Source organism: Macrobrachium nipponense, chromosome 5, assembly GCF_015104395.2.
Source record: "Macrobrachium nipponense isolate FS-2020 chromosome 5, ASM1510439v2, whole genome shotgun sequence".
Classification (NCBI taxonomy): Eukaryota; Metazoa; Arthropoda; class Malacostraca; order Decapoda; family Palaemonidae; genus Macrobrachium; species Macrobrachium nipponense.
The window spans coordinates 53,564,418-53,592,230 of record NC_061107.1 but is presented as its reverse complement, the minus strand read 5'-3'; the positions used below and the strand labels follow the sequence as shown (position 1 = coordinate 53,592,230).

General features: G+C 36.0%; 1 protein-coding gene across 3 annotated transcripts in view; it reads right to left on the bottom strand.

Moving 5' to 3' along the window:
• LOC135215319 (sodium/mannose cotransporter SLC5A10-like) overlaps positions 1–27,813 on the bottom strand; it is a 103,266-nt gene that overhangs the window by 42,770 nt on the left and 32,683 nt on the right. For all 3 annotated transcript variants that reach the window (XM_064249882.1, XM_064249881.1, XM_064249880.1), the window contains 9 exons: positions 13,630–13,701; positions 11,959–12,063; positions 11,521–11,685; positions 8,198–8,396; positions 7,738–7,958; positions 7,156–7,399; positions 2,783–3,008; positions 2,154–2,268; positions 1,193–1,283 (listed from right to left, as the gene is read on the bottom strand). In XM_064249882.1, coding sequence (XP_064105952.1) covers positions 1,193–1,283; positions 2,154–2,268; positions 2,783–3,008; positions 7,156–7,399; positions 7,738–7,958; positions 8,198–8,396; positions 11,521–11,685; positions 11,959–12,063; positions 13,630–13,701 — 1,438 coding nt within the window. The remainder of the gene's footprint in view (positions 1–1,192; positions 1,284–2,153; positions 2,269–2,782; positions 3,009–7,155; positions 7,400–7,737; positions 7,959–8,197; positions 8,397–11,520; positions 11,686–11,958; positions 12,064–13,629; positions 13,702–27,813) is intronic.

Genomic DNA, 27,813 nt, shown 5'->3' with positions numbered 1-27,813 from the left:
TTCGAAATAATATGAACTAATTTGAACTATTGTTGTTTATGAAGCTGTCTGGGGAAGGTGTAAGGAGCAACCACTTCAACATTGGTAGGAGGGTGGGATATTTCAGTTTAAGCAAGGCAAGTGTATTGCGATTTTCTTTTCTGAAAAACTTATATATTTATACATTTTTCTTGAGCATTTAAATCATTATAATAGATCAGTGACCTGGCAATTTCAGGAGTACTTTATCAAATAATTTATCGAGCAAAATTTTGACATTTTATTGGTGTTGAAAAGCTTGCCTAGGCTTATTTTGTAATGTAACGGAATGGAACGATGCTTAGACCGAATGAACAAATGCAGTAAAGGTTACAATAAGAAAGTAATTTTATCTGATATGAAATGAAAGTGTGCTGGAAAGGTCATTAAAATCAAATAGCTGACGAATAACCCTATCATTCGCTCGTCAATGCTTCGTGTTCTGAGGGTCATTATCTATAGTACACTATATAGGTCATTTTTACAGTTTACGGATGCGGATGTAGATGTCACTTTTGTATCATGATGTTATTTTCATATTCATGCAATGAAATTATACACAGAATACATTTTGAATGATAACGAAATCTTGTGATTTACACAGGTTGTTGCATGTGGGCATACCAGTGAAATAAAACATAATTACTGAAAGCCCATCATTCATGTATGTTTGATCGAGTAGACTTTTACACACGCCCGTCTTTATCGTACTTCTGTTGGTATATTATGGATACAAATTGGCATGTTTAGGATTTGTATAAGGAGGTATGAGGGTCCTTTGCTTGTGTGTGTGTGTGTGTGTGTGTGTGTGTGTGTGTGTGTGTGTATATATATATATATATATATATATATATATATATTTATTCAAATGTTAATGAAGGAATAAGCTAAGGACATCAGAAACGTTGACTGTCAACCAATCACGAGCTACACACACGTAAGTGCCACCTCTCCACCCATGGGTGGACAGATGAAATTAAACATCGTTTAGTAGCCAAATAGGCCTTATTTAACGAGTCCCTATATGAAAGATTTCTTTTCAACCGATTTACTACATATGAAAAGGTATGTATGTACAGTATGGTACAGCATGTACTATGAATACTCGAGATATATGAGAAATACCAGAATTTTAAAAATTCAACTCTGAAGGTATTACAACAAAGCCACTTACCTGAACCACAAGTAGGAACTGTGTAGGCGAACTCTAAGACAAAACGCACCATACCAACAAAGAGTCCAAACATCAAACCCCAGAATGCTCCCTGTAAGATACATTCACTACTTGTAAACACAAAAATAAACTACTGATAACATCTACAATTTAACACAAATAACAAAAAAAGGTCTTCCAAAGTCCATCACCACCAGCATCCACATGATCTCTGGAGTGATTATGGTACAACTTTGCTCCATGACGCACGTATATTTAACCCACAGAAACATTCAAGTCCACAGTGTTTTGTAAAAAGACACAGGATACCGACGATGATATACTAGCAGACAAATACTAAACCATTGCAGGGGGAATAGGGGTTTCTGCTCCCGCGTACCCCAGCTGGACCGCTTTCTGCCTTTCACTTTTCATCCATTCACTAACTTTCAAACTTCTTCACTTTTTCTCACTGCAATTTTCACATCTCCATTTCAAAACCAATCCACCAGTCCAGCTCTACGATGAATACTGTTAATTTCTGACTGAAGAAACCAAAGGGTTTGGCGGCGCCCTTGATTTTTTTGCACTATGACCTGGTCTGGTTGAGTTATTTTGTACTGCAATAATAATACTGTAATTATACAGGACAAGTATTTGTGGACTTACTACCATGTAACCCTGCTGACTTTGTGAACTTCACAAATTAGCACAGTTACTTTGTAAATAAAACACATGGTAAGTGATGGAAGAGGTAAAAAAATATATATATATATCAAAATAAGCACTGCCATAGTTATCATACTAATAATAGGCAATTTCAGTAATCACTTCAATTAATGCATTTTTTAGCTAATGCCAGTTCATATTCTTACATTGTTAATCTTTAAATGCCAACGGCACCAAGGCCAGATTGCATCCTCATCTTACCTTCAAGTAGCTCAACCACTAACATGCATACTCACTCCACTGTTATGCTTACCGGCTCATTTGTTCTTCCCCAAAATACAGCTAATACGAACACAGCACAGATTGGTGGAGCTAAAAAGGATGATATTCTCTGAATATAGTGGAAAAGCTGTGAATTCCCGGATGTCCTGTAAGGAAACACTGACATTGCATTATAAAGCAAATAAATGCATACAACAGTAACAAACAGTAATGTATTGGATGCAAATGATATTCACAGATAGAAGTATATAATCAAATATATCACATTTCTTTTTTAACTTAGAATCACAATCAAACCAGGCAAGTGTAACTTTAGTCAACAGCTACGCTACTCTTGAAAAAACGTATCCTTCGAGCATTTGGCAATAGTATTTCGCAAAATCCATTCTGAAGAATTTTAACTAGGACCCTTTTGTTGAAATAGCTTTTAATCGTTATACAGTAAATCGCTTCAAATTTAATAGTGTGATCTTTATTTGGGTCTTCACCTTTTGCACATAAGAGTATCATGGTATATGGAAGCTCCCTGGGAACCTCTTGTTCTGTGAGAATACGGTAAAACTCATTATGAATAATAATAATTTGGAACTGTCAACAGATAAAACGGTCCCACTCACTACTTGCTTAATTAACCAACCCAACAACAGCCTTTTGACTTACTGTATAACCGGGATCCACAGAACTGATATAACAACCAGCACCATCACAAAGACCTTCCCGACAACGAGAAGCTCCGTCTCGGTGGGCTTCGTCCTCTGTCGAGAGAACCTCGTTCGGAACAACATCCACACATCGATGGTGAAGATAGTCGATGCCGAGTTGAAGATGGAAGTTAAGGAAGTCATCAAAGCTGCCATCATGACAGCTAGCATTAGGCCTGAAAGCCCTAGAGCAGAGAAAGAAAAGTAGTTGCTAAGTTTTTGGAAAATAAATGTGCTGAATAATTCATAACATAAACTCAGTCTTGCTGTCCACTTAGCATGCGTGTTCAATCACAGTTCCACGGTTCATAGTCATTTTAGTCGCCTTCTAGAATCTTGTAGGCTTTCTTCCTCTTTTTAAGAATTTGAAATCAAGTCACAGGTAGTGAAATAATGAATTAAAACCACATTACAGAGTTAATGACATACTGTAATCCCTATGTGATATCAAGCTGTATTAAACTATAGCTTTATTGGAATAGAATATGAACCAATTCATATTCTATTCACGGCATGTGAAGCACACAACGGTTGCTTTCAGCCACTCGCTAACAGTGGGAAAGAAGAAGACTCGTTAACGTGCAACCCTTCCAGTTGTTTAGCAAAAGTGTCATGCATTCCCTCTGATTTCACCTTTCAAGAGTTTTTAATTATTATGTAAGTAGTTAAAAGTTCTTACTTCTTAAAATTGTCTTTCATTTGTCTCAAGTTATAAAGCTTTGCCTACTGACTGACGTATACGTACATATACGTAAAGCAGTAATTTGCAGCGCTACAGATCTACATTTTGTCTATGGCTATAGATGACTCGATTAACTAATTCAGTATGTTTAGATAAATTCATACAGGTCATATGCTGACAATTTTTCTCTAAAATATCTTAAACCTTCGTTATTTAATCTCCATGCATTGCAATTCTTACCATACTCTAAAAAAAGATTAATAATACATCAATTAAAAAAGAATCATTTCAGTGCACCCGTTGCCGATACATATTCTGCTGTTACGAATCCTGCACTCAGCTTGCTTACAACGTATCTGGTACAACTGTTGTTGTTTTGCATACTGCTAAGTGGTTCTCAGTCATAGGTACTTGTTTGAAGCCATTTATTATAATTAATGTACGAGAAACTTCACTGACGTAGTACAAACCCCCCTAACCCCCCCCCCCCCACACACAAAAAAAACCGTTCCATATTTTCAACATTATAAGTACTGCCGTCACGTATCGTGCCTCTCGGTATACAACAGAAGGATCTACAGTACTACTCTAGTTTAGCAAGACGAAATGTATTTGTAGAAATGTTAACAGAGCTTAAAGCTTTCAAAGTCTCATCCTTCTGAAAGAGACACACTTTACACAACAATGGTAAAGAAATGGAAATAGATATAAACAAACTGACAGACCAGCAAGGTTAACGAACAAGTCACTGGGTCGTAATTCTTTCCAGAAATCTCAGTGATCTGCGAGGCGGGACTAAATGCTGGTCGTCTTCTTGAAAGATACCTTGAGGATCGTTATCCAAACTGGAAGTTTATCTACAGACTCTGGAACAGGCGAAGGGTGGATCTACATTATCGGAATGAAGAAAGCAGCCTGCTGTTCGGGTCAAGTTTACAGCGCCTTTGCTAAGCACACTTGGCTTCTGATAATGGCGTCGACTTCAACAAAGGCAAAATTATTGTGGAAGGAGCTCTCATCACTTTAACGACACCTTTGAGGGGAATACTGGCATAATGAATAATTTACTTATGAGTGAAGAGATTTGCAAAAGGGCCAGAATGAAGAACTTCAGAAATGTGTAGGTGCTTTCTTCATTCTGATAATGTAGATCCACCCTTCGCCTGTTCCAGAGTCTGTAGATAAACTTCCAGTTTGGATAACGACCCTCAAGGTATCTTTCAAGAAGACGACAAGCATTTAGTCCCGCCTCGCAGATCACTGAGATTTCTGGAAAGAATTATGACCCAGTGACTTGTTCGTTAACCTTGCTGGTCTGTCTCAGTTTGTTTATATCTATTTCCATTTCTTTACCATTGTTGTGTAAAGTGTGTCTCTTTCAGAAGGATGAGACTTTGAAAGCTTTAAGCTCTGTTAACATTTCTACAAATACATTTCGTCTTGCTAAACTAGAGTAGTACTGTAGATCCTTCTGTTGTATACCGAGAGGCACGATACGTGACGGCAGTAATTATAATGTTGGAAATATGGAACGGGTTTTTTTTGTGGGGGGGGGGGGGGTTAGTACTACGTCAGTGAAGTCTCTCGTACATTAATTATAATAAATGGCTTCAAACAAGTGCCTATGACTGAGAACCACTTTGCAGTATGCAAAACAACAGTTGTACCAGATACGTTGTAAGCAAGCTGAGTGCAGGATTCGTAACAGCAGAATATGTATCGGCAACAGGTGCACTGAAATGATTCTTTTTCAATTGATGTATTATTAATCTTTTATTCGTTTATAATAAGATTCTAATGTATGGAGATTAAATAAGTAAGGTTAAAGTAACTTTATATATATATATATATATATATATATATATATATAAACACCGTATCGTGCTTCTAAGTAATCAGTAGAAGGATCCACAGTAATATTCTTGTTTATCCAGACGAAATATATTTGTGGAAATATTTACAATGATTATAGCTTTCGTCCATTCTTCTGTGGACTTGATCACTAAGTGAGAGAGACGACATTGGTGAAGAAATACAAAAATATAAACAAACGAAACTGATAAACAAGGTTAAAATATGCGAACAAGTAATTGGGTCGTATCCTTTCCGGAATTCTCTGTGATCTTCGAGGCAGGACAAAGTGCTCTCATTTAGTTAGTGATAAAGTCCACAGAAGGATGGACGAAAGCTATATGATCATTGTAAATATTTCTACAAATATATTTCGTCTGGGTAAACAAGAATATTACCGTGGATCCTTCTACATATATATATATATATATATATATATATATATATATATATATATATATATATATATATATATATATATATAATATATATATATAAATATATAATTATATGTATATAAATTATGCAAAAATAACTGAGTATATCTAAATAGTTTATGCGAGAATTCATGATTTCAGTTGACCCTGTTAGCACTTACAGCGGTTAATGTGGAAAGTTCCCTAAGGTGCTTTACATCTTCAGGTTTTTATTCCTTCAAAACACATCCATTTTAACAAACGTTCTCCTCTTAGCTGTGATTTTGTGCAGGAATTGCACGCAACCGTTTGTCATCTAGTTAAGAAATGCATACTATTACAGCGCCATCTATAAGCATAATATGTCAACAACTGAGTCTGAATCCCTTCTTCACTCATCGACTTGGGCAGGTCCCAAAAGCAGGTCGCTCTCCTGAGACAAAATTCGGATTTATCTGAAAACTAGGGATTGCCACGAAGAGTTTTTCAAAGCTTACATGAGATAACTAAAATAATTTTGTCCGCGATAAGTCGTACCTTTTAAAAATATTTCATTCATCTACAAAATTCCAAAAGATCTTTTAAAGGACTCCTATCTTTAATGGTTCCATTCAAACCTAACAAGCTATCATAGCTCTATCGAATTTTATGAATGTTTTGCTGCCTGAATCTTTTACGTAAAGAAATCTGACTCAAAGAAATGGATGACTTTTCTGACCATCCTTATTCCGCAATGCTTATTTGAACTCTATATTTTCATGTAGAATGTTTTTTTTTTTTCATATATTTCAACTGGATCTAGCAAGAAGACGAAATGCATAAAATGATTCATGTATACACAAACAGACACAAAAATGAAATAATACATAAAGGGGTGCAATCAATTTTTATTTTATTTTACAATATGGTCTATTTCTTCCTCAACCTGTTGCCAAAAATAACTCTCTCTCTCTCTCTTCTCCTCTCTCTCTCTCTCTCTCTCTCTCTCTCTCTCTCTCTCGGAATGACTAGGATTACAACTCGGATCTCCACGGAATATGAAAAAGGCTGTAAGAATAATCTTTGATGTTTTAAATTTACACTACTACTTTTCACCGATGCGAATATATACTTTTAATGTATTAATTTGCCAAATTTGTCAAGATGGCTGTGGCATTTACATTTTTTGATGTGCTATGAGGGCGGATTTCGACTTCATCAGACCCAAACGCACCTCACATGACCTTCTATAGAATACAATACTCTCAGACCCATTCTTTCAACGTCTTACTCAAATTTAAAGTTAAAGGATTTACTCCAAACTTCCTCACCCCCATCCCCTCCAACCAAGGTTTCCGTTTCCCCGCGCAGATTTCCCAAAAATGTATTTGCATTTGCACTTACCAGTGGGTAAAAGGTTTAAAACCAGTTCTGCATAAGCAATATTGCTGCATCCGGATGGATTGCCACAGATTGCTCTGCAGGCGTCAGGGGTGGCACAAGCAACTCTGTCGGGGTAGAGAACTCTGGCGGCCATCCCCGGTATCACCAGCAACCACAGCGGAAGGAACTTCAAATAGGCTGCTAAAACGCAGCCACCTTTAGCGTGACACATGCTTTTGCTCGCGAGTGTTCTCTGGACTATTACCTGAAGAATCCACAAGGAAAAAGTTGAAAAATGACTTGGTCGCTATATCCAAAGGTCTCTTTCCAGAGTGAAATCGAATATGAAATTTCCAAGGATCTTAAAAGTGGATATTTTAGTTTGGAACCGTCTGGTTCTTGAACAACCGAGTTAAATTGGAGCTTAACACTTACTTTAATAAGAAATCAGATTATTACTTCAATACTTTACAAGCTGGCGAAAAGGAATCCTAGACTAAAATCAGTAACTGGCAATTAACTCTCTCTTGACTATCATTTCATTATATCGATGACGTTTGATAGAATCCTATATAAACAGGTGCGAAACTTATCCAGCTTTACCTGATCAGTGCACCAATACCATATCGCATTCAGCCTCACGCCAATGACCATCCCAGTCCACGGATATTCACTTTTGCCCGGCACGATGGATCGAAAGAGGCTCATGTAATCGTCCGGTGGGTTTCCGCACGAATTATTGAACGAGTCCACTGACTGGACAGACGCCCTGGCCTCTGGGTATGCATCGACCAGCGCCTGGTAGCCCCCAACGGCGTTAAGGGCTTTGGAAAAACAAGCGAAGATTTAGTTTAGATTAACAGGACCTGCCAGCATGGCAACCTGATACAATCCTTTAGGCTTTCTGCTACAGTAAGCACAATACGTAATATTAATCAATCTAACCATGGTATTCATAGACAAAATATTCCGAAGATAATTTTTCATAAATTATTTGCAAGTAATTTCCCAAGAGATCACTTATGAGTAAGAAAGGTAAAAGAGTCTTGTTATAATAACTCACAGGTTCCCATCAAGATGAAAGCTCCAACGACCATGAGTATAATCTGAATGAAGTCCGTCCACACAACCGCTGCCAGACCGCCAACGATGGTGAATATGGCTGCTATTCCAAGTAGGATGAGGATGCTGATGTAAAGCCACTCGTCAGAACTTTTATTCATGGCCAACTGCATAAACAGCGCCCCAGCATACAGGTCAGCCTGATGAGTCAGTGAAATACTTCGTTAGATGTGCAAGACATAAATAACTTCAGTATACAAAAAAAAGTTCATTAACGCTTTCTTCCTTGAGCTCAATTGTCGCGCTTGCAGCCTAATGGTAATGGAGTCAAATCCTGTCTGGAAAAGCAAAACCAGTCGTGGACTAATAAATAGTAAATCTGGAAGTAGTGCTTAGACTTCTAATCAAAGAGCATAGTAATACAGCACAGTACATAGTTCATGTATACCTAATTATATGTACATTTTAGAAGTTCCACATTCTGTCAGTATAAAGCCTTCTTTGGCTAGAAATGTGGCTGTAGCCTCACTTTGTGTTTTTAGTCTCCGTTTTGCTGGTTTGTATTTGACTTGGTGTATTTACTGTTCCCTTGTACTATCCGTTTTTGTGACTTAATTTGCATTTTGCGACTTAATTTGCATTTTGCTTTATTTTATTTACTCATTTGTTTTAATTAGCCATCTTTTAAAAGTTTTTTTTTTATATTAGCCATCTTTGAATATATTCTTATCATTATTATGTATCATTCTGGTGTGTTATTGTGAATTTGATTACAAGAATTTATATATATATATATATATATATATATATATATATATAGTATATATATATATATATATATATATATATGCATGTGTATGTATGTATGTATATATGCAACCATTAAAAGCTTAGTGGCAGAGATCTTGAGTCAAAAATACTTCACGACTCAAGATCTGAGTGTTGCAGGGTAGGCAGGTCTAGTGTCCTCGACTGTGTTAATTTTGTTGAGTTCTTTTGTGCCATATGAATTTACCCACAGGACATACATATGGAATTACAAAGAACGAATTATTTCATGAGCAAAGAATTTGTACAAAATTGGATTTTGTTTTGCAAAGGGATTCTAAAATGACAAGTTTATTTGCAAGTGTTGTTCTTGAAATACAACGATGAGAACTACAAAGCCACGAGAGATGTTTAACGTATTTGAAAAGTAATTAAACGTCATTTGGCTCCTTATTTCTTCAGGTATTAAGAAGTAACGAAACAAGGCGTGATACGACCTCCAGCTTACTCGGGACGTGTGCAAGATTTTCCCCTCATGCATAGGTTGTAAACATTATATTCCCAACTTAACATGAAATGGTCTTTGTAATTAATACTCATACCTATTACTATTCATACTGACAACAAAGATCAAATAAAAAGGACACAAATTAAACACTTTCATATATTCTTAGTTATAAGTGGAAACACAAAATAACCGAACAGAAACAGAGCCTAAATTCAGTACACCAAATAAATCAAAACGAGCTAAAATCTATGGTCAAATAGATCCTTGTTTCATCTAATGAAAATTAAAATAAATATGCTATATAAGAAATAATTTTTCTGTACTGTTTACCATGCACAGTATTTATTTTTTACATTTTCATTCTAATAAAGAAACTATGAAAATACTATCCTAAAATTCATGTATCTATCTTAAAGTCAATGTGAAACACCTTTTCCAGATCTTGTTAGGCTCTTCCATAGACCTTTCCTACTCTCCCCCAACAACAACAAAGCAGTTTGTAGGCTTACTGCAGGAGTAAGCGAAAATACTCCTCTTAATATTCTTGGGTGCCTGAAAACGTCTCAATTTCAGCAACGTTTCGTTTCCTGAACTCGGTGGATGGCTCCATCCATTGAAGCTCTGCTACGAACAAACCCTTGGTCATTTTTCCTGGTATTTTTGAGTATCAGTATAATTAACAAGGACAAGATTAGCATGATAAAGTAACTTCGTTTATTCAAGTGTAAAATGACCATCTATATAGCAAAGAACTTATTAGGTCTTTGTTTCAAGACTATACTTGCAGGCAATATAAAAATGAAAGCTGAAAGGTATAGCTAGTACTTTGTACCAAACGTATAGAAGTTTATATCATGTTAAAAAACCTCAAACTATAAACTGCTAGTGTGAGTAGCTACATGTAGCATAGTATGCATATATGTGACGCCACAAGTAGCCATTTATTTCGAATTCCCTTTACCTTAGGAATAACTTCCAGCTGAATAAATATCCATGATAAAAGCATCTTTCCCGGCAGGGATCAGCACCTGTCTTCCGGGCCTAGTACACCACGACACTGATCTATACATTTACTTAACGCAAACTTGTATTCCATATTACACGAGGAGAAAACTTGAGTGTGAAGGATGAGCTTGGCAAAGGTTTATTTTTGGATGCTGTTTTGCACACGTGTACTGACCAGAATCCTCGTCCACAAAAGCTTAGCTCGAAATTTGTATCTAATAATACACATGACATAGAAGCCCTGCTCTCAAAGACACCACTTTGAGAAGTGTCAGAACTTCGTCATAAACAGCACTTCTCATTCGCATTCAGACCAGGAAAGAGTGAGAAGTCCTGTGGGACGCCCCTCGATGGTCCTGATTAATCTGTGTGGGTAGACTTCATCATGAAGGAGACAAGGAAGGCTTTCGGGGTGCAGAACTGGCGGTGTGGGCTGAAGCAATTGCATGAGATCAGGACCCTACGGAATGTTATAACAGACTCGGGAAGTTGTCGCCCTCCCGGACAAGAATTGAAACGCTCGAGTTAAAGGGCATTTTGGTGTAAGTACATAAAGACAGAACCACCACGAAAAGTTACATAAAAAACAGCGATCAAGGTAGATATTTTAGTTGAAAAAGTTTTTCTCATTCAACGTATGTATAATAGATGATGTACTGTACAACAGGTTAATTTACAATATCCTAAAGCAGGGGTCAGCAACCTTTTCGAGAGTGCGGGCAACTCATCTGTCCAGTGTCTTGGAGGTGGGTCATGATATCCAAATTACTATGAGGATCCCTCAACACCTTCAACTAGGTAACAACTGTTAGATTAGTGTCCAGGTGTTGAACTGGGGGCCAGAGGTGACCGACCCCTGTCCCAGAGCAAACAAGATTCATTAAAGAGACGCAAGCAGGGAGAGTCCTATTAGATTTTCCAGACTCATTCTTGCGCCAAACTGATGCTGAAACAATTGAACAAAAGCAAGAAGCTAAACAAGCATCTTTATTATTTGCTTTTTACTGCAAGAAGAGTTATGCTGCGCTGGGGATGACACTTACCGATATTTTGGTGAAGATGTAGAGGACGAGAGCCAGGAATGACAGGTAGATTCTGATTCTCTTGCCCCCGAATCTTTTACTCAAGTACTCTGGCATCGTGTACACTTCCGAACTCATGTAGACAGGTACGAAGAGCCACCCCAGCATCATCAGGGTGTACACCGACTGTGATGGAAACGAGAAAGCGTCGACTTAGAATGGTGCCTCAGAGAAATGACAAAATGCGGGTGTTTTAGATCTGGACATAATGCAAGTCGGCAATGACGATGTTTCTCAACTCTTTCCTTCCTTGTAGTAGTAGTAGTAGTAGTAATAATAATAATAATAATAATAATAATAATAATAATAATAACAACAACAACAACTGTAGCTATCATTATTATGGACAAAAAGGAGCAGTCACTTAGTAAACAGTAAAGAAACAAAACATAAACTCACCCCTAATTCGAAGCCAGCCACTGCAATACCTGAAGCAGCCCCAGCTCCCGCCAGACCTATGAAATGACCTGACCCAATGTTGCTGGCGAACAATGACGCCCCGACCTATGAAAGAAAATAATAACGAGAGTATGTAACAATTGGGGAATGTAGTAAGTATAAAGGAGAAATTTAACTTTTTCTTTAAAAGTACAATATAAATGATGAAACGGAGGTTTAAACGACACGCATAGTAGCAACTCGCGAGACTGGTTACCATTTTATATTTTTACGCACAACTGTTTTATTACATTGTTCAAACCCAATAGGTTAATCACAAGATAGCAGTGACAAGGAGATAGTGTTGCATCATTGAATTACTAGACTGATCTGTTGTACTTTAAATATACTGTATTTTAATCGGACAGTATGTACGTGAAAATAATAGTTAGATCATGGATTGTCCCTCTGTCAATTGATAGCTGCAGAAGAAGAATGAGGATCCAATGGGTAACTCTTATAATGAAAGAGAAACTTGTGCGAAGGGCTGAAGAGGCTGATTTCTAAAGCAGCAAAAGACGGGTGATAAAAGACTTCATAGAAAATAAATCCGATATACGGATCATTTAATGTGAGGCGCACTCGAATTGTGCACTGAAAGATAACCCAGTTTTACCTGAAGCAATATAAAGAAAATTATAAATTGGAATGGTTTACAAGAGCATGAAAGTACGAGAGGAATTATTAACTAGAAATTTGGTGCAACTGAATTTGGCATCCACAAATATAATAGTCTTACGTATAAGAAGAAGAAGAAGAATAAGAAGTAGAAGAAGAAGAAGAGGTCTCAGTAAGTTCTGTAGTTGTGAAGAAGAACCAATGGTTAAAAAGGGACTGATAAATGCAGCCTCCTTTGCCAAAGCGAAATATGGTTGTTGAATGAGGAAGAAAGGAAAGGAAAGGAAACTACATAATATTGCCTCTGATGCACAAAATAACAGAGCAAAAGAATTAAATCTGTGAAAAAACGTAATAAGATTATAGGAAAGTTTAGACTCTGGGATGGGTGACCCACTGGACAAGTGCGTGAAGTGGATAATCGTAATCACGTTGAAATTTACTGATCACGAAAGAATATAAATTATAGGTTTTGGAAGTATGAGAGACAAACTGCTGGATTTCTCTAAAGTAAAATAAATAGTAATATCAGGAAGCCGAACAGTACGTATTAAAAAATACGTAAGCAGGAAATTTATTCACGTGGGCCTAATGAAGCCTATGCGCAGGTTCGTAAGGTTTTGAATCTGAAACCATATTTTCAATTATGTTTTTTCCGTCTCAGTGTCAACTCATTTGAGAAATCAGTCTAGCAATAACTGTCAGGATACGACACTTCCTCATTTTATCTAAACAGCACTGAAAATCACTCAGATAAGCCCCTACAATGGACTACTGAAGTGAAGTTTTAATTTTATTATCTAGCTCTCTCACTGCTCCTCATGGTATCTTCCGCGTCTTATTTGAATACTCAAAAACTTCTTTCGCCAAGATTTGCCTTTTGAGTGTTGAATCGAGAACGAACGACATGTTTGCATACGCCTAGGTATTCATTTTAACTGACTGACCATATTTGTCATGAAAACGCATTAAGTAAATCAGGATACTACTAAAAAAGAATGATAAAAAACTTACGGGAATCCAGTGCATATCCCTCGAAGCCAGGAAATAGCTGGAGAGGGTTCCATGTTGGTTTCTTCTGGAAGACTGAAAGAAAAACAACAAATATAATTATTCTGTACGTCAACAGTACAGTGTGTGTGCGTGTAATAGATTCATAATGAGACTGCGTAGATATACACAAATTTAATAAGCAGAACTATGAACTTGAGATTGAGTGTGTGTGTGTGTGTGTGTGTGGGTGCATGCAAGCGAATAAGGAGGAATAGTATCATAAATTCCAATAACTGCACAGAGAAAAGTAAGTCAAGAACTTTTCAGCCATCACAAAGTCAAAAACGCATATTATCAAATTATCAGTTAATCAGAACGTCTTCGAATGTACAATGAGGTAATTGGACCCGAGCTTAGACTCCCCAGCAGATCTCGCGCTCAGTTTATATGTAAGCGATGTCAGTGACGTCTGACAGTAGTAAGTGGTAGTTGCATATTCCAAGTACCGTCCATGCCAAGTGCTATTGACCTCTGCTTGGTGGAACCTCTCTCTCTCTCTCTCTCTCTCTCTCTCTCTCTCTCTCTCTCTCTCTCCTGTTAAGATAGCTGCTTCAATTACATTGTTAGCATTTTTGACATTTTATATTTCACCCCTTCTCACACACCCTTTCTTGTCAGGGCTGAACTTGGATTTACAGGATATCGGGAGTGTCACTATTCATCTCTGCAGCCTCGAAAACTCTGAATTAGACGCTAATATCTGTCGTTTTTGGTTATTTTTACATGTCATCCCCATCCCTAACCAACCCGCCCCCCTCTAGGTGCCAGTGATGTCTTACTCCCACAGTGTTCTTTTCAAGATAGTATAAGTCATATGTATGCCAAAATGCAGTATGATAAACACACACACACACACACACACACATATATATATATATATATATATATATATATATATATATATATGTGTGTCTTATATAACCGTGATTCATATATATGCATTAAGCTACAAATGTCCTTTAATATCTAATTTAGTTGATAAATTCTTGGTTCTGTGGTTCGTGCCCATAAGCCAACGAATTTCTTATCAACTAAAAAAATCGCCTTCGGTTAGTGTATAATATGAAAATATATTAATTCCGAGGTAGAGTGAATTAGATATTAAAGGACATTTGTACCTTAATGCGTGTATATATATATATATATAATATATATATATATATATATATATATATATATATATATATATACATATACACGCAAAGGCAAAATCCACGAAGGAAATAGAAATGATGGGGGTATCCAAGGCCTTTCGACTGCTTTTCCTTTACTTAGCAGACGGAAGAAATATAAAAATAAGTTTACAAAGAAAGCTCGTATAGATGACAGATAGGAATTACAAAGGAAAAAATATGTACAACCCAGAATCCAAAACAACTGAAGAATTAGTGGACCAAATCAAAACAGGGTTAAGAGGTTTTACAAAAGATTACCCTAACAGCTCAGAGGCAGAGACAAGACAATTAAAAGATTATACAAAAAATGTTGACTGACCACCAAAAATGTTATAAAAGAACAACTTGATAACTTCCCAATAGGGAAACAATAATAATTTTTGCAAGGTGAACATTTAAAAAAAAATAAAAATAAACATACGAACACCTGGAAAATATATATAAGGTAACTAATTTGTAGTTAAGAGAGTAATTTTATCTTTTAGGTCTTTCTTGAACATTATAATACAGGGGTCCAAATAGTACATCCCGGGGCTAAGGTTAAAATTGCAACTGGAAGCAAGCTGTATAATAGCAGATTCTAAAAGACTTCGTAAAGAGAAATCTTTGTTTGAAATTTGGAAAGTTATCGAGTCGTACTTTTATGAAAAAATTTTGGTGGTCAGTCACCCTTATTTGTAATCTTTTAATTGTCTTGTCCCTGCTTCTGAGCTGCTGGGCCTGATCTTTTGTAATCCCCATTCGTCTTTTATACGAGCTTTCTTTGTAAACTTATGTTTAATTTTTTAAGTCTACTAAGTAAAGGACAAGAAGTCGAAAGGCCTTGCGCAAGTACGTCGTTTCTCTTTCCTTCGTGGGTTTTGTCTTTATTCATATATTTATTACCTTCCATATTTTCGTGAATCGGTTATACATAATGACGGCACGTTTACTTTCGCTATCCAGTTTCCTCTTTTGAGATGCGTAGCCACTACCTTCTCCAAGTCCCTTGTGGCTGCGCATTCGACCAGAATTCAACTAAAATTCCTGAAGAAATGCCTGACTGAACAACTCCTCCCTAAATCCCTGTTACCACGCCGTTTGAGAAGATATGACCATCACTCATTCAAAGAATTCGGCGCCATGATGTTCAAACGCCACATACCAGCCTCAAAGCAAGAAGAGAAAGACAAATTTAAGGAATCAAAAAAAGTCACATTTTCATTCAACGATTCTATCCCGGCTGATTGCAAAGACTGGCTGCGACAAGAAATTTATGGAAAACTTCGAAAGGACGACTAGAGATGCCCTAACAAGGAAACTCGACAGGGAACTCAGAAATCTGATCGACAGCAGTGACTCGACTAATAGTGCACATAATGATTGTGTTGTAAACTTATCAGGTGAACAAATAAGTGAAAATGTTGTGAGTGCCCTTGGATATGGTTTCTCTTTCTTTATATCGACCAGGCCCTCTGCTTTCATAATTGCGCCCTCCCTCGGTATATTGGGAAAATATTGTGATCTTCCTCAATGGAAGGTATTGTGTATGGAGCTACCAATGTTAAGCATGAAAGTAAGAAAACCTCGACTGATCTTAAAAAAAGACAATACAATCCACATCACTAAAGCTGTGAAGGCGAATAGTATTGTAATCTTAGATAAAACTGAACTACATGTCACGTATACAAGCACTACTGGATGATGATACGACTTCCAAAAAACTAACAAAAACCCCCTTTATCAAGTCATAAAAAATTTCAGTAGCATAGTGACAAAAAACCCCGTAAAGATAAAAAGGAACTAAGTCAGTTCTCAGTAAAATTTCCCTCGTCACTGTACTTGTACGGATTAGTAATTACTTATACGGATTAGTAAGAACACACATAGACAACAATCCTATGCAGCCTGTTATTAATACTGTTGACTTTGTATCACATAAACTTTCGAAATATATCATCAAGCTCGTGTTCTCGTTACTTGGCACCATCTCCAATTCTCAAATATATAATTCTCTGGATTTAGTTGATAAACAAAATCACTTTTTGCCCCTCCGATAGATTCATAAGTTTTGATGTATGTTCTCTTTTTACCAACATCCCAACAGATTCTATTTTAGAGTATCTTAGTAATGAACTAATCGTTCATGAATCACATCTACCTGTAAGTCATATTACTTCACTTACTAGTCGTGCATTTGTGATTGTAAGTTTAAATTCAATGGTGAATTTTACCAATAAATATTGGTTGCGGCAATGGAAAACCCTTTATCCCCACTGCTCTCAAACTTATACATGGAATTCTTTAATAAACGATATTTACCTAATATCATTTATACTCCTTTAAGTGGTATAGATTATGTTGACGATACTTTAGCTATTTTGCCTGTGGTATTGATGTAAATGATATACTCTTAAATTTGAATAACCAGGTACCATGCATTAAGTTTACTTTAGAATTAGAAAAAGATGTCTTAGATATCTTAATACATAGATAACCATTTCATGCAAATTCAGTATTTATAGGAAACAAACCAACAACTTATGTCCATTTCTATTCAGGCCATCACCTTAATATCAAAATATAAATTTTTTCTTCTGTTTTTCCAAGCATTGACCTAAGGAAAACAACAACATAATGTGTAAAACTCCACGTTTGGACTGCCCCTCTTTTTATATTTGTTAATCTAGCAAGGATTTAGAAGTCCGAATTAAACAGCATAAGTATTCTGTCAAAATTGGGCAAATACCCAATGCTATATTCATTCATTTAAGTGAAAACTCTCACAGGATAAACTGGACTGAAAGTTCAGTGATTGCCGGATCAAAATATTTCTCTTGCTTCCAGTTGTAATTTTAACCTTAGCCCTGGGATGTACTATTTGGACTCTTGTATTAGTAAAATATTCAAGAATGGCCTAAAAGATAAAATAACTGACTTTATTACATATTAGTTACCTTATATATATTTTCTATGCATTCCTAAGTTTAATATATTTTTTCTAAATGTTCACCTTGCAAAAATTGTTATTGTTTACCAATTGGAAAGTTGTCGAGTTTTAATTATATAAAAATAATTTGGTAGTCAGTCAATTTTTTTTTTATAAACTTTTAATTGTCTAGTCCCTGATTCTGAGCTGTTAGGCTAATCTTTTGTAAAACCTCTTAACCCTGTTTTGATAGGTCCACAAATTTTTCAGTTGTGATTGATTTCAGGTAGAGCAGATTTTTTTCCTTTGTAACCCCAACCTGTCTTTATACGAGCTTTCTTTGTAAATTTGTTTTTATATTTTTTTCATTCTGCTAAGCAAAGGTCAAGAATTCGATAGGCCTTGCAGAACTCCACCGTTTCTCTTCCTTCGTGGATTTTGTCTTTACTCATATATTCATCACGTTCCATATTTTTGTGATTCAGTCATACATACATACATACATACATACACACACACACATATATATATTATATATATATGTATATATATATAATATATATGTGTGTGTGTGTGTGTGTGTGTGCGTATATACATACACTCACCTTACTAGACAGGGGAGCAAAGTTCTAAGTCCGACCTAACTTCTGGGACTGGACTGACTTATAGGTAATAAAGCACAGTGGCTTTGAATAAGTGCAGGTCATTGGCGCACTTTGGTTATTATACTCGTTTACAGATCCGATTCATGCTCGCAGAAACTCAATCATCCTTGTGCTTGAGCGCTGAATGAGGTATTTTGCAGTCTGTGAAGTGGACTGTGGTGGAATGTAACTAGAATGGAGTAAAAGCATAGGGCTGGCAACAGCATCCTAAAAGGTTAGCAGCCTCTAGATCTAGCCACTCTAATAAGAGGAATAGCACATAGTACACACACACACAAACATATATTATATATATATATATATATAATATATATATATCTATATATAATATATTCACACACACACACGCACACATATATATATATAGTGATATATATATATATATATATATAATATATATATATATATATATATATATATATATATATTTATACACACACACACGACAGATATATATATTATAATATATATATATATTAATATGTGTATATATATATATATATATATATATATATATATATATATATTTGTGTGTCAGAATGGCTTCTACACTTCCCAGCGATTTCTATAACTTTTTTGGACATGCTTATCGCTAAAGGCCTTAAATCCAAATGAGAGACAGAGAGAGAAAAGAAACTTTTTTTCTTCCGAAAGGTATAGCTTCTTTATTCAGTTCCCCCACAAGGGTCCAAGACTTACCTGATGGGGCATTTCCAAAAAAAAAAAAAAAAAAAAAAAACTATGGTGAAAGTAGTTTTACTAATTATATATATGACTGGTAACAATGTTCTGTAACAACAGAATTCCAATCTAATAAAAGGAGCCCATAAAATTTTATGGGCTCCTTTTATTAGATTATATATCTATATATATATATAATATATATGCATACATATTTATTTTATTTACATTTATATATATGTGCATTAAGGTGCAATGTCTTTAATATCCAATTCGCTGTACCTCGGAATTAATATATTTTCATATGTGTTGATCGAAGGGGAATTTTTTTAGTTGATAGTAATTTCATCCTCTCGTGGATCCGAACCAGCGCACAGAGGAGAAATCAGGACTTCAGTGATGTCTTTACCGACTAGGTACAGAGTCGTCACTGAAGTCCTGATTTCTTCTCTGTGCGCTGGTTCGAATCCACGAGAGGACGAAATTATTATGAACATAAGAAACAATTCCCCTTCGGTTAACAAATATGAAATTATATTAATTCAGAGTTGGATATTAAAGAACATTTGTAGCTTAATGCATATATATGAATCACGGTGATGTGATAAAAATTCATAATATTATATAATAAATATTATTATATTACTTATATATAATTATAAATATTATATATATATGATATATATAATATAATAATATAATATCTATATATAGATATATATAGATATATATATATATATATATATATATATATATTATATTATATATATATATTCAACCTTCAGTTGTGAAACCAGTTACTTTACCTTTTCTTTGCATACTTTGTCTCACGTCTTGTAAATTTTGATTTTTTGCATCCCACTGATCATTCATTCTCCGACTATTGCTTTAGAGTAGGTGACAATTTCAATTTTGTAGTTGAAATGAGTAACTGTAATCCATCTGTGAATTCCATTTTTAATATTTATAAACTGTACGAATATATTTTGTCTTTTATCTTTCGTTCAAAATGCCTTATAAGTACAATCGGTCGTCTTTATCCCATTCAGGTTTAGACTAACTCTTTGGAACCAGTGATTTCAGGCTTGTGGAAAACTAATAGAAAAAACGTGAATATATCATAAACATCGGGATTCATATGACGGCTATTGAGAAGACTAGACGGAGAGCGCAGAGGAGGTTAAGAGATGCTTGAAAATGAAAGACTGAGCGACAAAGCGATCTACAAAATGACGAAATATGATGGTGACGAAAAAGAAGGAGAGGTCGACGATCGAGTCATTTATGAGGGATGTTTCTTATTGTATTTTTTCCTTCTTCTCTCTAGACTTAGAGATTGGAAATGAAATGTGCAATTTAGGCCAAAGGAAAAGCGCTGGGACATTAGAGATCATTCAGCGCTCAGAGGGAAGCAGACTAAAAAGGTTTGAAAGGTGAAACAGGAGCCAGACCTCGCAGCTGCACTGTGAAACAACTGCTAGTTTTTTTATAGGAGAGGTAGGAAAGTAAGATGGAAGAAAGATAATATGAACTGAAGTATAGTAAAAGGAATCTTGAGAAATGCCTGAAGTGCAACGCGTGGGTTCCGCTCATGGCTCTTCCCCCTCCGGCGAAGGCCCTTTTCATTTTATATATATATATACAACATATGTATGTATGTGTGTGTATAGATGTATGTGTATACATATATATATATATGTTCGCAGCTGGCATCAGCAAAATGATGCAACTGATACGACTGCCCAGGACCGAATGACATGGGTACAAAGCTTCAAGCAAGTCTGAACTGTGACATCTTAGCTTGGTTTTCAGGCAAGCAGATCCACCAAGGTTAAGACCAAGCAGCGTCAGCAATATATAATGTTACCGGCAATGTGTGAAAACCGGCATTTTATAGAACGTCTAGGCAATATATACTATGCCAAAAATTGGCTGTCAAAGTATGAAATACTTGTTATTTCATACATTTCCTAGGCATTCTATACAATTTCTTAAGGCAAACCGGCAGAGTATAGAATATCGTAGTCTCCTTAGTGGCGACTGGGAAATGGAAGGTTACGGGGTTAATATTTTGTTCAATATTTGCTTCAACAGTGAGAATGCCACCGAAGTAGAAGACAATCGAAATCGAATCTGGAAGTACAGGCCAAAAATAAATCAAAATGAACTCCGATATAATATATGCATGTCTGGGAGACACTGTGCGAGCTCCTATCCCTGACGTCGACAAGGGAGGCGGTGACTCTCCCAGTCTGCTGGCAGATGTCATGAATGTGCCTGAAGACGGCTTTTACCTACCTGGAACAGCACAAGGAATTTCAAAGCAACACCATGCAAGATCACATTTCACTGTTTGTACCAAGGTCTTACTCAGAGTTCAAGATGTTCCTGACCAAGATATACTACCTCTTCGATCTGTTGCTACCATCCAGTCCATGGGAAGCAGCCAAGGGTTTTCGGGCCATGTGTGCAAGACTGGAAATTAAGTGCAATTCAAAATACCATTCTAGCCTTCCTTGCTGCAACATGTCAGTCATGACAGCTGTGGTCCTCCTGTTCTCCCAGTCAGAATATCCTGTACTTCATTTCGTTTTTTGTCCCACTTATTTTGAAACGCTTTATTGTACTTTTGTATTACATTATGAAACACGTTAATCATTTATTGTTATTTCATTTTCTAACATTTTATTTGAAAGCCTTTTCCCATTTTACACTTTTCCAGATCAGTACTTGTCATCGTTTATAATGGCTAAGATAAGTATGTAACAACACAGATATTATATACCTTACCTAAAAACTCGAGGCATTGTATATATTCCCTAGGCATTCTACAGAACACCTGCTTTTCACATATAGCTGGTAGCACACACACATATATATATATATATATATATATATATATATATATATATATATATATATATATATATATATATATATATATGTGTGTGTGTCTGTGTGTGTGTGTGTCTGCCTGTAAGTATGAGTGCACATTTGTGTATATAAAGCAATCCGAACAACATGGTCGTTTTAATGTAATCCGGGCTGTTTTCATCTTCAAGTAAATCAATACAATCAGCTAAAAATGACGGTACCTAAATAATTCCCATTTGGGAGCTGTAAATAAAGTAAACGCTCTGCATAAATGCGTTCCAAAAATGGAACCAATAACCGAAAACACGACACTCTTAATTACGAATCATATTACGGTGCCACTGTCATAAAAAACATTAGCTGGACAACTGCTATTAATTTTTTATTATCATCAGCAGGCCTTCACTGGTTCAATTTCCCGACAATCCACCCCCCGTCCCCACCACCTCTCTCTCTCTCTCTCTCTCTCACACACACACGCGCACGTATCATGGATGCACACAAAAACAAAGCAAATTTTGGAATTCTGGGCGCTCATATAAATACAGTATCAGTCGCAGCCCATCATATATATCTTTTGGCCTTCATCGGCCAATCCTCAGCGCACAATGACCACAAGAATCGCCTGAAAGCCCCGACTCCTTTCTAAATATCTTTGCATTTTGCATGATACTTTTAACAACTTACCCGGATTATTTTTCACTTTAATCTCCGCACTGGTTCGATGATGAAAGTTTACCTGCCAATTCCTTGTTTCCTTTACGAAGTCTTGTTGTTTGAGATTTAGCTAACCTTGTGCCAGCACGGGCTCTTGCTCACAGAGCAGCCCGTAAAAGGGATTACGCGTTCCCATATAATTCTAATATCTATAATGTCCTTTTAAATCAGTCCGGGAAACAGATTTTCAGCCTAATCTAAGATTTAGTCACTGAAATCCCAGAGATCAATCAGTGTGAATTCGCGGTCATTTTCGGGACAACTGTGATACCGTGTAACTTGGTCAAATCAAAGCTGTGTATATATATATATTATATACTATATATATAATATATATATATATATATATATATATATATATATATATATATATATATATATATATATATATATATATATTATAATATGTATATATATATATATACATATATATATATATATATATATATATCCTTAATTAATCATTTATTGGTTTCAAATAGAAACGGGATGTATGCATGTAACTGTGATCGGAACCAAGCCGAATTCAATTTAATTTAAAGTACTAATACCTACTTTGCCTTAAAACATTCGTTTATTACTAAATAAATAAATCATAAGGCCAGACATCCAACGTACAGAAACTGAACAATTTTGATCAAGCGAGTACGTTTTCTGCTATTGTTAGCATTCCAAATGATCAAAACAATATAACAACATTCCGTAGGGAGAGATGGAGAGATAAGGCAACTGAACGAAATCAACTTGCATCATATGACGCGCGCTCTCACAGTAAGAAGCACTACCACGAGAGTCACAAGATGTAATTACGATGGCAGCACAGGGGAGGCCTTCTAGGTCAATGATAAAGACTGATGTGTGGTTCAACTGATCTATTAAATCCATTGTGAGCGTTTTATCTCAAATTGGTCTATTTATGTCCAAGCCACAAGGCTCATCGCGCTCAACTGGTCAAAACGAGTGACAGCCAGCTTACATCACGCAATCTTCCTTGACTCGAAGCGTCGTTCATCTCATCATTATGCTTGAGATTTTCGACCCAATGTGCATTCAATACTTAGAGGCGTTTCAGCAGCCTCTTACTCCGCGATTTATAATCGCTAATTCCACCGACTCTCACAAGATTTCCAACCATTAATCGTTTGCTTGCTTGCTTTATTCCGCTTGAGGTTACAAGATTCAAAAGGTGTTTACTAGGACTACTTTTTCAGATGATCCAACAACGGCGGGTTTGTTGGTTATTGACTTAAACGACCATTGTTGTCAATTTTGTAACCGTTAGATAGAAATGTAGGTAAAATAGACGCAATATACCAAGACATGCAGACGCTTAGCCAAATCCGTGTTTACGACACCAGTATCCTCACTGGAGTCATCTGCTGATCTCCCCTGAAAGTCGCTGTTCAAGTAAGGGTTCCCCCTGCCCCTAGCAACGCCAAAATGGCCCAGTGGCCGTTCCTTCCATCCAATCCATTGACGCCTAACTCCCAAAGATCGATCCAGAATACTGAATCACAATTCTTAGAGGTGGCCAAATATAGTCGATCGCGGCCAAGTGTTTGGTCGATCGCCGTTCCCTCACAATCATATAAAAACAAACAAACCCACAAGCATATATATATATATATATATATATATATATATATATATTATCTATATATATATATATATATATATATACATATACACACACACACACACACACACACATATATATATATATATATATATATATATATATATATATATATATATATATATATATATATATATATATATATATATATAAGTGAGGCAATTGTAGTCATGTTTTATCGTACTGTGGCGCTATTCGATATACTTTTTCCCCCACGTAATAATATGTGATTATGTAGTATGAAAGATCGTAAAAGAGTTTCATTCTTTAGAGTAGATCTCGAAGTCCAAAGTCTGGCCACCCTTGCTACATCTTATAGATGGACCTAAAACAGTGTGGCTTCAAGAGAACAAAATAAAATGAAGAAGCATAATTATAATAAATAAATAAAGAATTAAATGATTGTTGACAGAAACTTGTTACAAGTTAACTAAGTCAAAAGATAGCTAATGATGCCAATCGTCATAAGTCTAGACTGTAGATCCTGCGTAACCCAAACTGGGGTCCTTGCGTAAGAAGAGGTTCTTCTTATGCTGTATTCAGAGCTTTCCACGAAACTTCTCTTTGTAAGAAGCAAGTTCAATGATCTACTGATCACAAAAAGAAGAGGGGGGAGGGGGGTTGGCGTCACACAACAAATGTCATCAATTACTCTGACGAAGCTTTGTCTAGTGTCGACTAAGATTGTCACATTAATATCAATACTTGTTGGGGCTAAACTCAGCTGGGCTATTTAAAAAAAAGTCACATATATTTTATACATATATATTTATATATGTGTGTGTATTCATTTATATATCTGTATATAGTATATATATGTATGTATGTATGTATGTAAGTATATGTATGTATGTATGTATGTATATGTAGTATGTATGTATGTATGTAGTGTATATATTTTTATATATATATATATATATATATATATATATATATATATATATCTAATAAAAGGAGCCCATAAAAAACACCAAAATGTAGAGAGAAAAGTACTATATTTCAGAGACTGCTGTCTCTCTCTTCAGGTATGAATGAGAAAAGTTTACAGAAAAGGTGGTATTTATACCAAAGGATTCGTCCACAAGTAAGCCAATTTAGGTCACCCCCGCTGATAATCTTCCTTTAATCTTCTTAAGCGTTGGTTGAATGAACACTGCGTCGACGATATCTGAAATCCAATTCCCTTTTGAGATGTTCATTACCTGCTTCTCTTTTATTAAGGCCGATTCCATCATTTGACTCTTGTTCCGGCAGTTGCTGCTATAAATTACACGTGACATATTCCAGTTTATTCTATGGTTATGTTCATTTATATGGTTGAAAATAGCCGAGTTCTGTTGTCCATACCTAACTGACCGTTTGTGTTGTATTAATCTCTGGGGAAGTGATTTACCTGTAAATCCGATGTAAGATTGGTCACAGTCCTGGCATGGGATCTCATATACCCCAGAGTCTTTGGGAGATGTCTTTTGTTGGACGTTAATCAGGGATTTGGCTAAGGTATTTGGGTAGGTAAATGCAAAAGGATTGGATTTCCCAAGGGTGTGAGTTACTCTCTTAATCGTCTCCAGGTGGGGAATTTTTATTTTATTGTTGGGTGTGTCTCTGGTCTTGTCTTTAGGGGGTCGGTAGAAAATTACGTTTGCTTTTTGAATTGCTTTCTCAATTATATGGTTAGTATTAGGTTAACGTAAAACTAGTATTATTTCTTTTGTTGATTTAAATCAGCCTTGTTTACTTTTTTGTTTACTTTTAAGTTAAATTTTTGCTGAGTATGTTTACTCTTGTGTTTCCGTAAGTTAAGTGGCTTTACGATTGTTTCAGTGTTTTTGCGCCTCCTCCTCCTTTTTTGTGTATTAGTGAACTATCGTTTTAACGATTGTTATTCTTTTGCTTTGAGTGTTTATAAACACTGGGAAGGTGATGAGTGGACATGGTCGACCGGTCAACGAGAGTTCGGGTCTTGACAAGCTCTCACCAGTACTGTTTTCCCGTCGCAGCATTTATTTTGATTTGGAGGACGATTTTGGATAATTACCTTTTGGACCACGCACTTGGATATTTCCCTCACGGATTTTGGAAGACGCATATATACGTCTGTTGAGTGTGTCCCTGGATCACGGCTTTTTCTCGCGCAGGTGTTGTTGTCACCTGCGACCTTCACACTGCTGTTGAGAGTTTAGCAGACGCTCTGTCATCTGCGACCGCTGTTTCTGCCCCTTTTTCCCGTCTGAGGATTTTGACGGAAAACCTGTGTCGTCGCTGTATCCCGGCACTGGAATCTGGATTTACCTGCCGTGTCATCCTCGTCCAGCTGTTATACGGGAATGAGAGCTACTTGACTCGTGAGGTGGCTAGTAGGGAGTCTGTCGCCAGGTAAGACGTACTATCGTTCCTCTCGTATCGGGAGATGTGTTGCCCTTCAGTACCTGGCGTACAGTATTTGCCCTTCCGTTAGCAGCTTGATGGACTGATCACGGCCCTGAATTCAACTCTTCTGGTATTTCACTGAAGGTGAAATTATATATTTTTGCCAATCTTCATTATTCATAAATATATATATGTATGTTTACATGTATATATTGTCATAGTTTATTGTATGTTGGTATTTAGTGGACTGAGTTCCACATTGCTTAGCTTGGTGTTATAGGTAGGAGTATTAAGGTTTTCCTTGTTTTCATCTCCTACTTCTTTCTATCTTATTATTATTAGGTTATTGGTGATTTTGGCTAGCCTTATTTTGGATCCAACTTGTTATATATTAAGTATGTTTTCTCTCTTGAAATTTTCTCTTGATAGGGTTTAGTGTAGTAGCTTTAGGTTATTTTGTGAGATCCAGAGAACCAGGTATTTGTTCTCTTGTTGACATATCTATATAATTAAGTGTATTTAATCTTGCAAGGTTGATTTAAGTGACTTTCTAGTTTGTAATAAATATTGTTAAGTTTTCTTGAGTTTCTGTTTCCGTCCTTCCTTGTCACTGAGGTACATGTACTGACTGCAATCCTTGAAAATATAAAGACCTTAAAAGAACCTGTACTGCAACCTGGGAGGTTGTAACAGTCAGGATACTTTAAAGATGAAAGTTGCTTGCGAATTAGTTCAAATTCTTTTTCCAGGAAATCTGGGGAACAAATTCGTAAGGCTCTTAAGAATAGGTTGCTGGCTACACCTATCTTGATAGTATTGTCATGATAGCTAGAGTAGTGAATATATGAAAGTGAGAACGTTGGTTTTCTGTATATGGTAAATTTGTATTCTGTCGTGTCTCTGATTATTAAAACATCAAGAAAAGGAATTTTGTTGTCTGTTTCCCATTCAACTTTAAATTTGATGCTGGGCACTAATGCGTTTAATTTTGAGAGGAATTCATTAAAATTACCCCACTTATTATCCCAAAATGTTAGTATGTCATCCACGTATCTCATCCACAGCATGTTTTTGGGTTTTATTGCATTTATTACTGTAGTTTCAAAGTATTCCATGTAC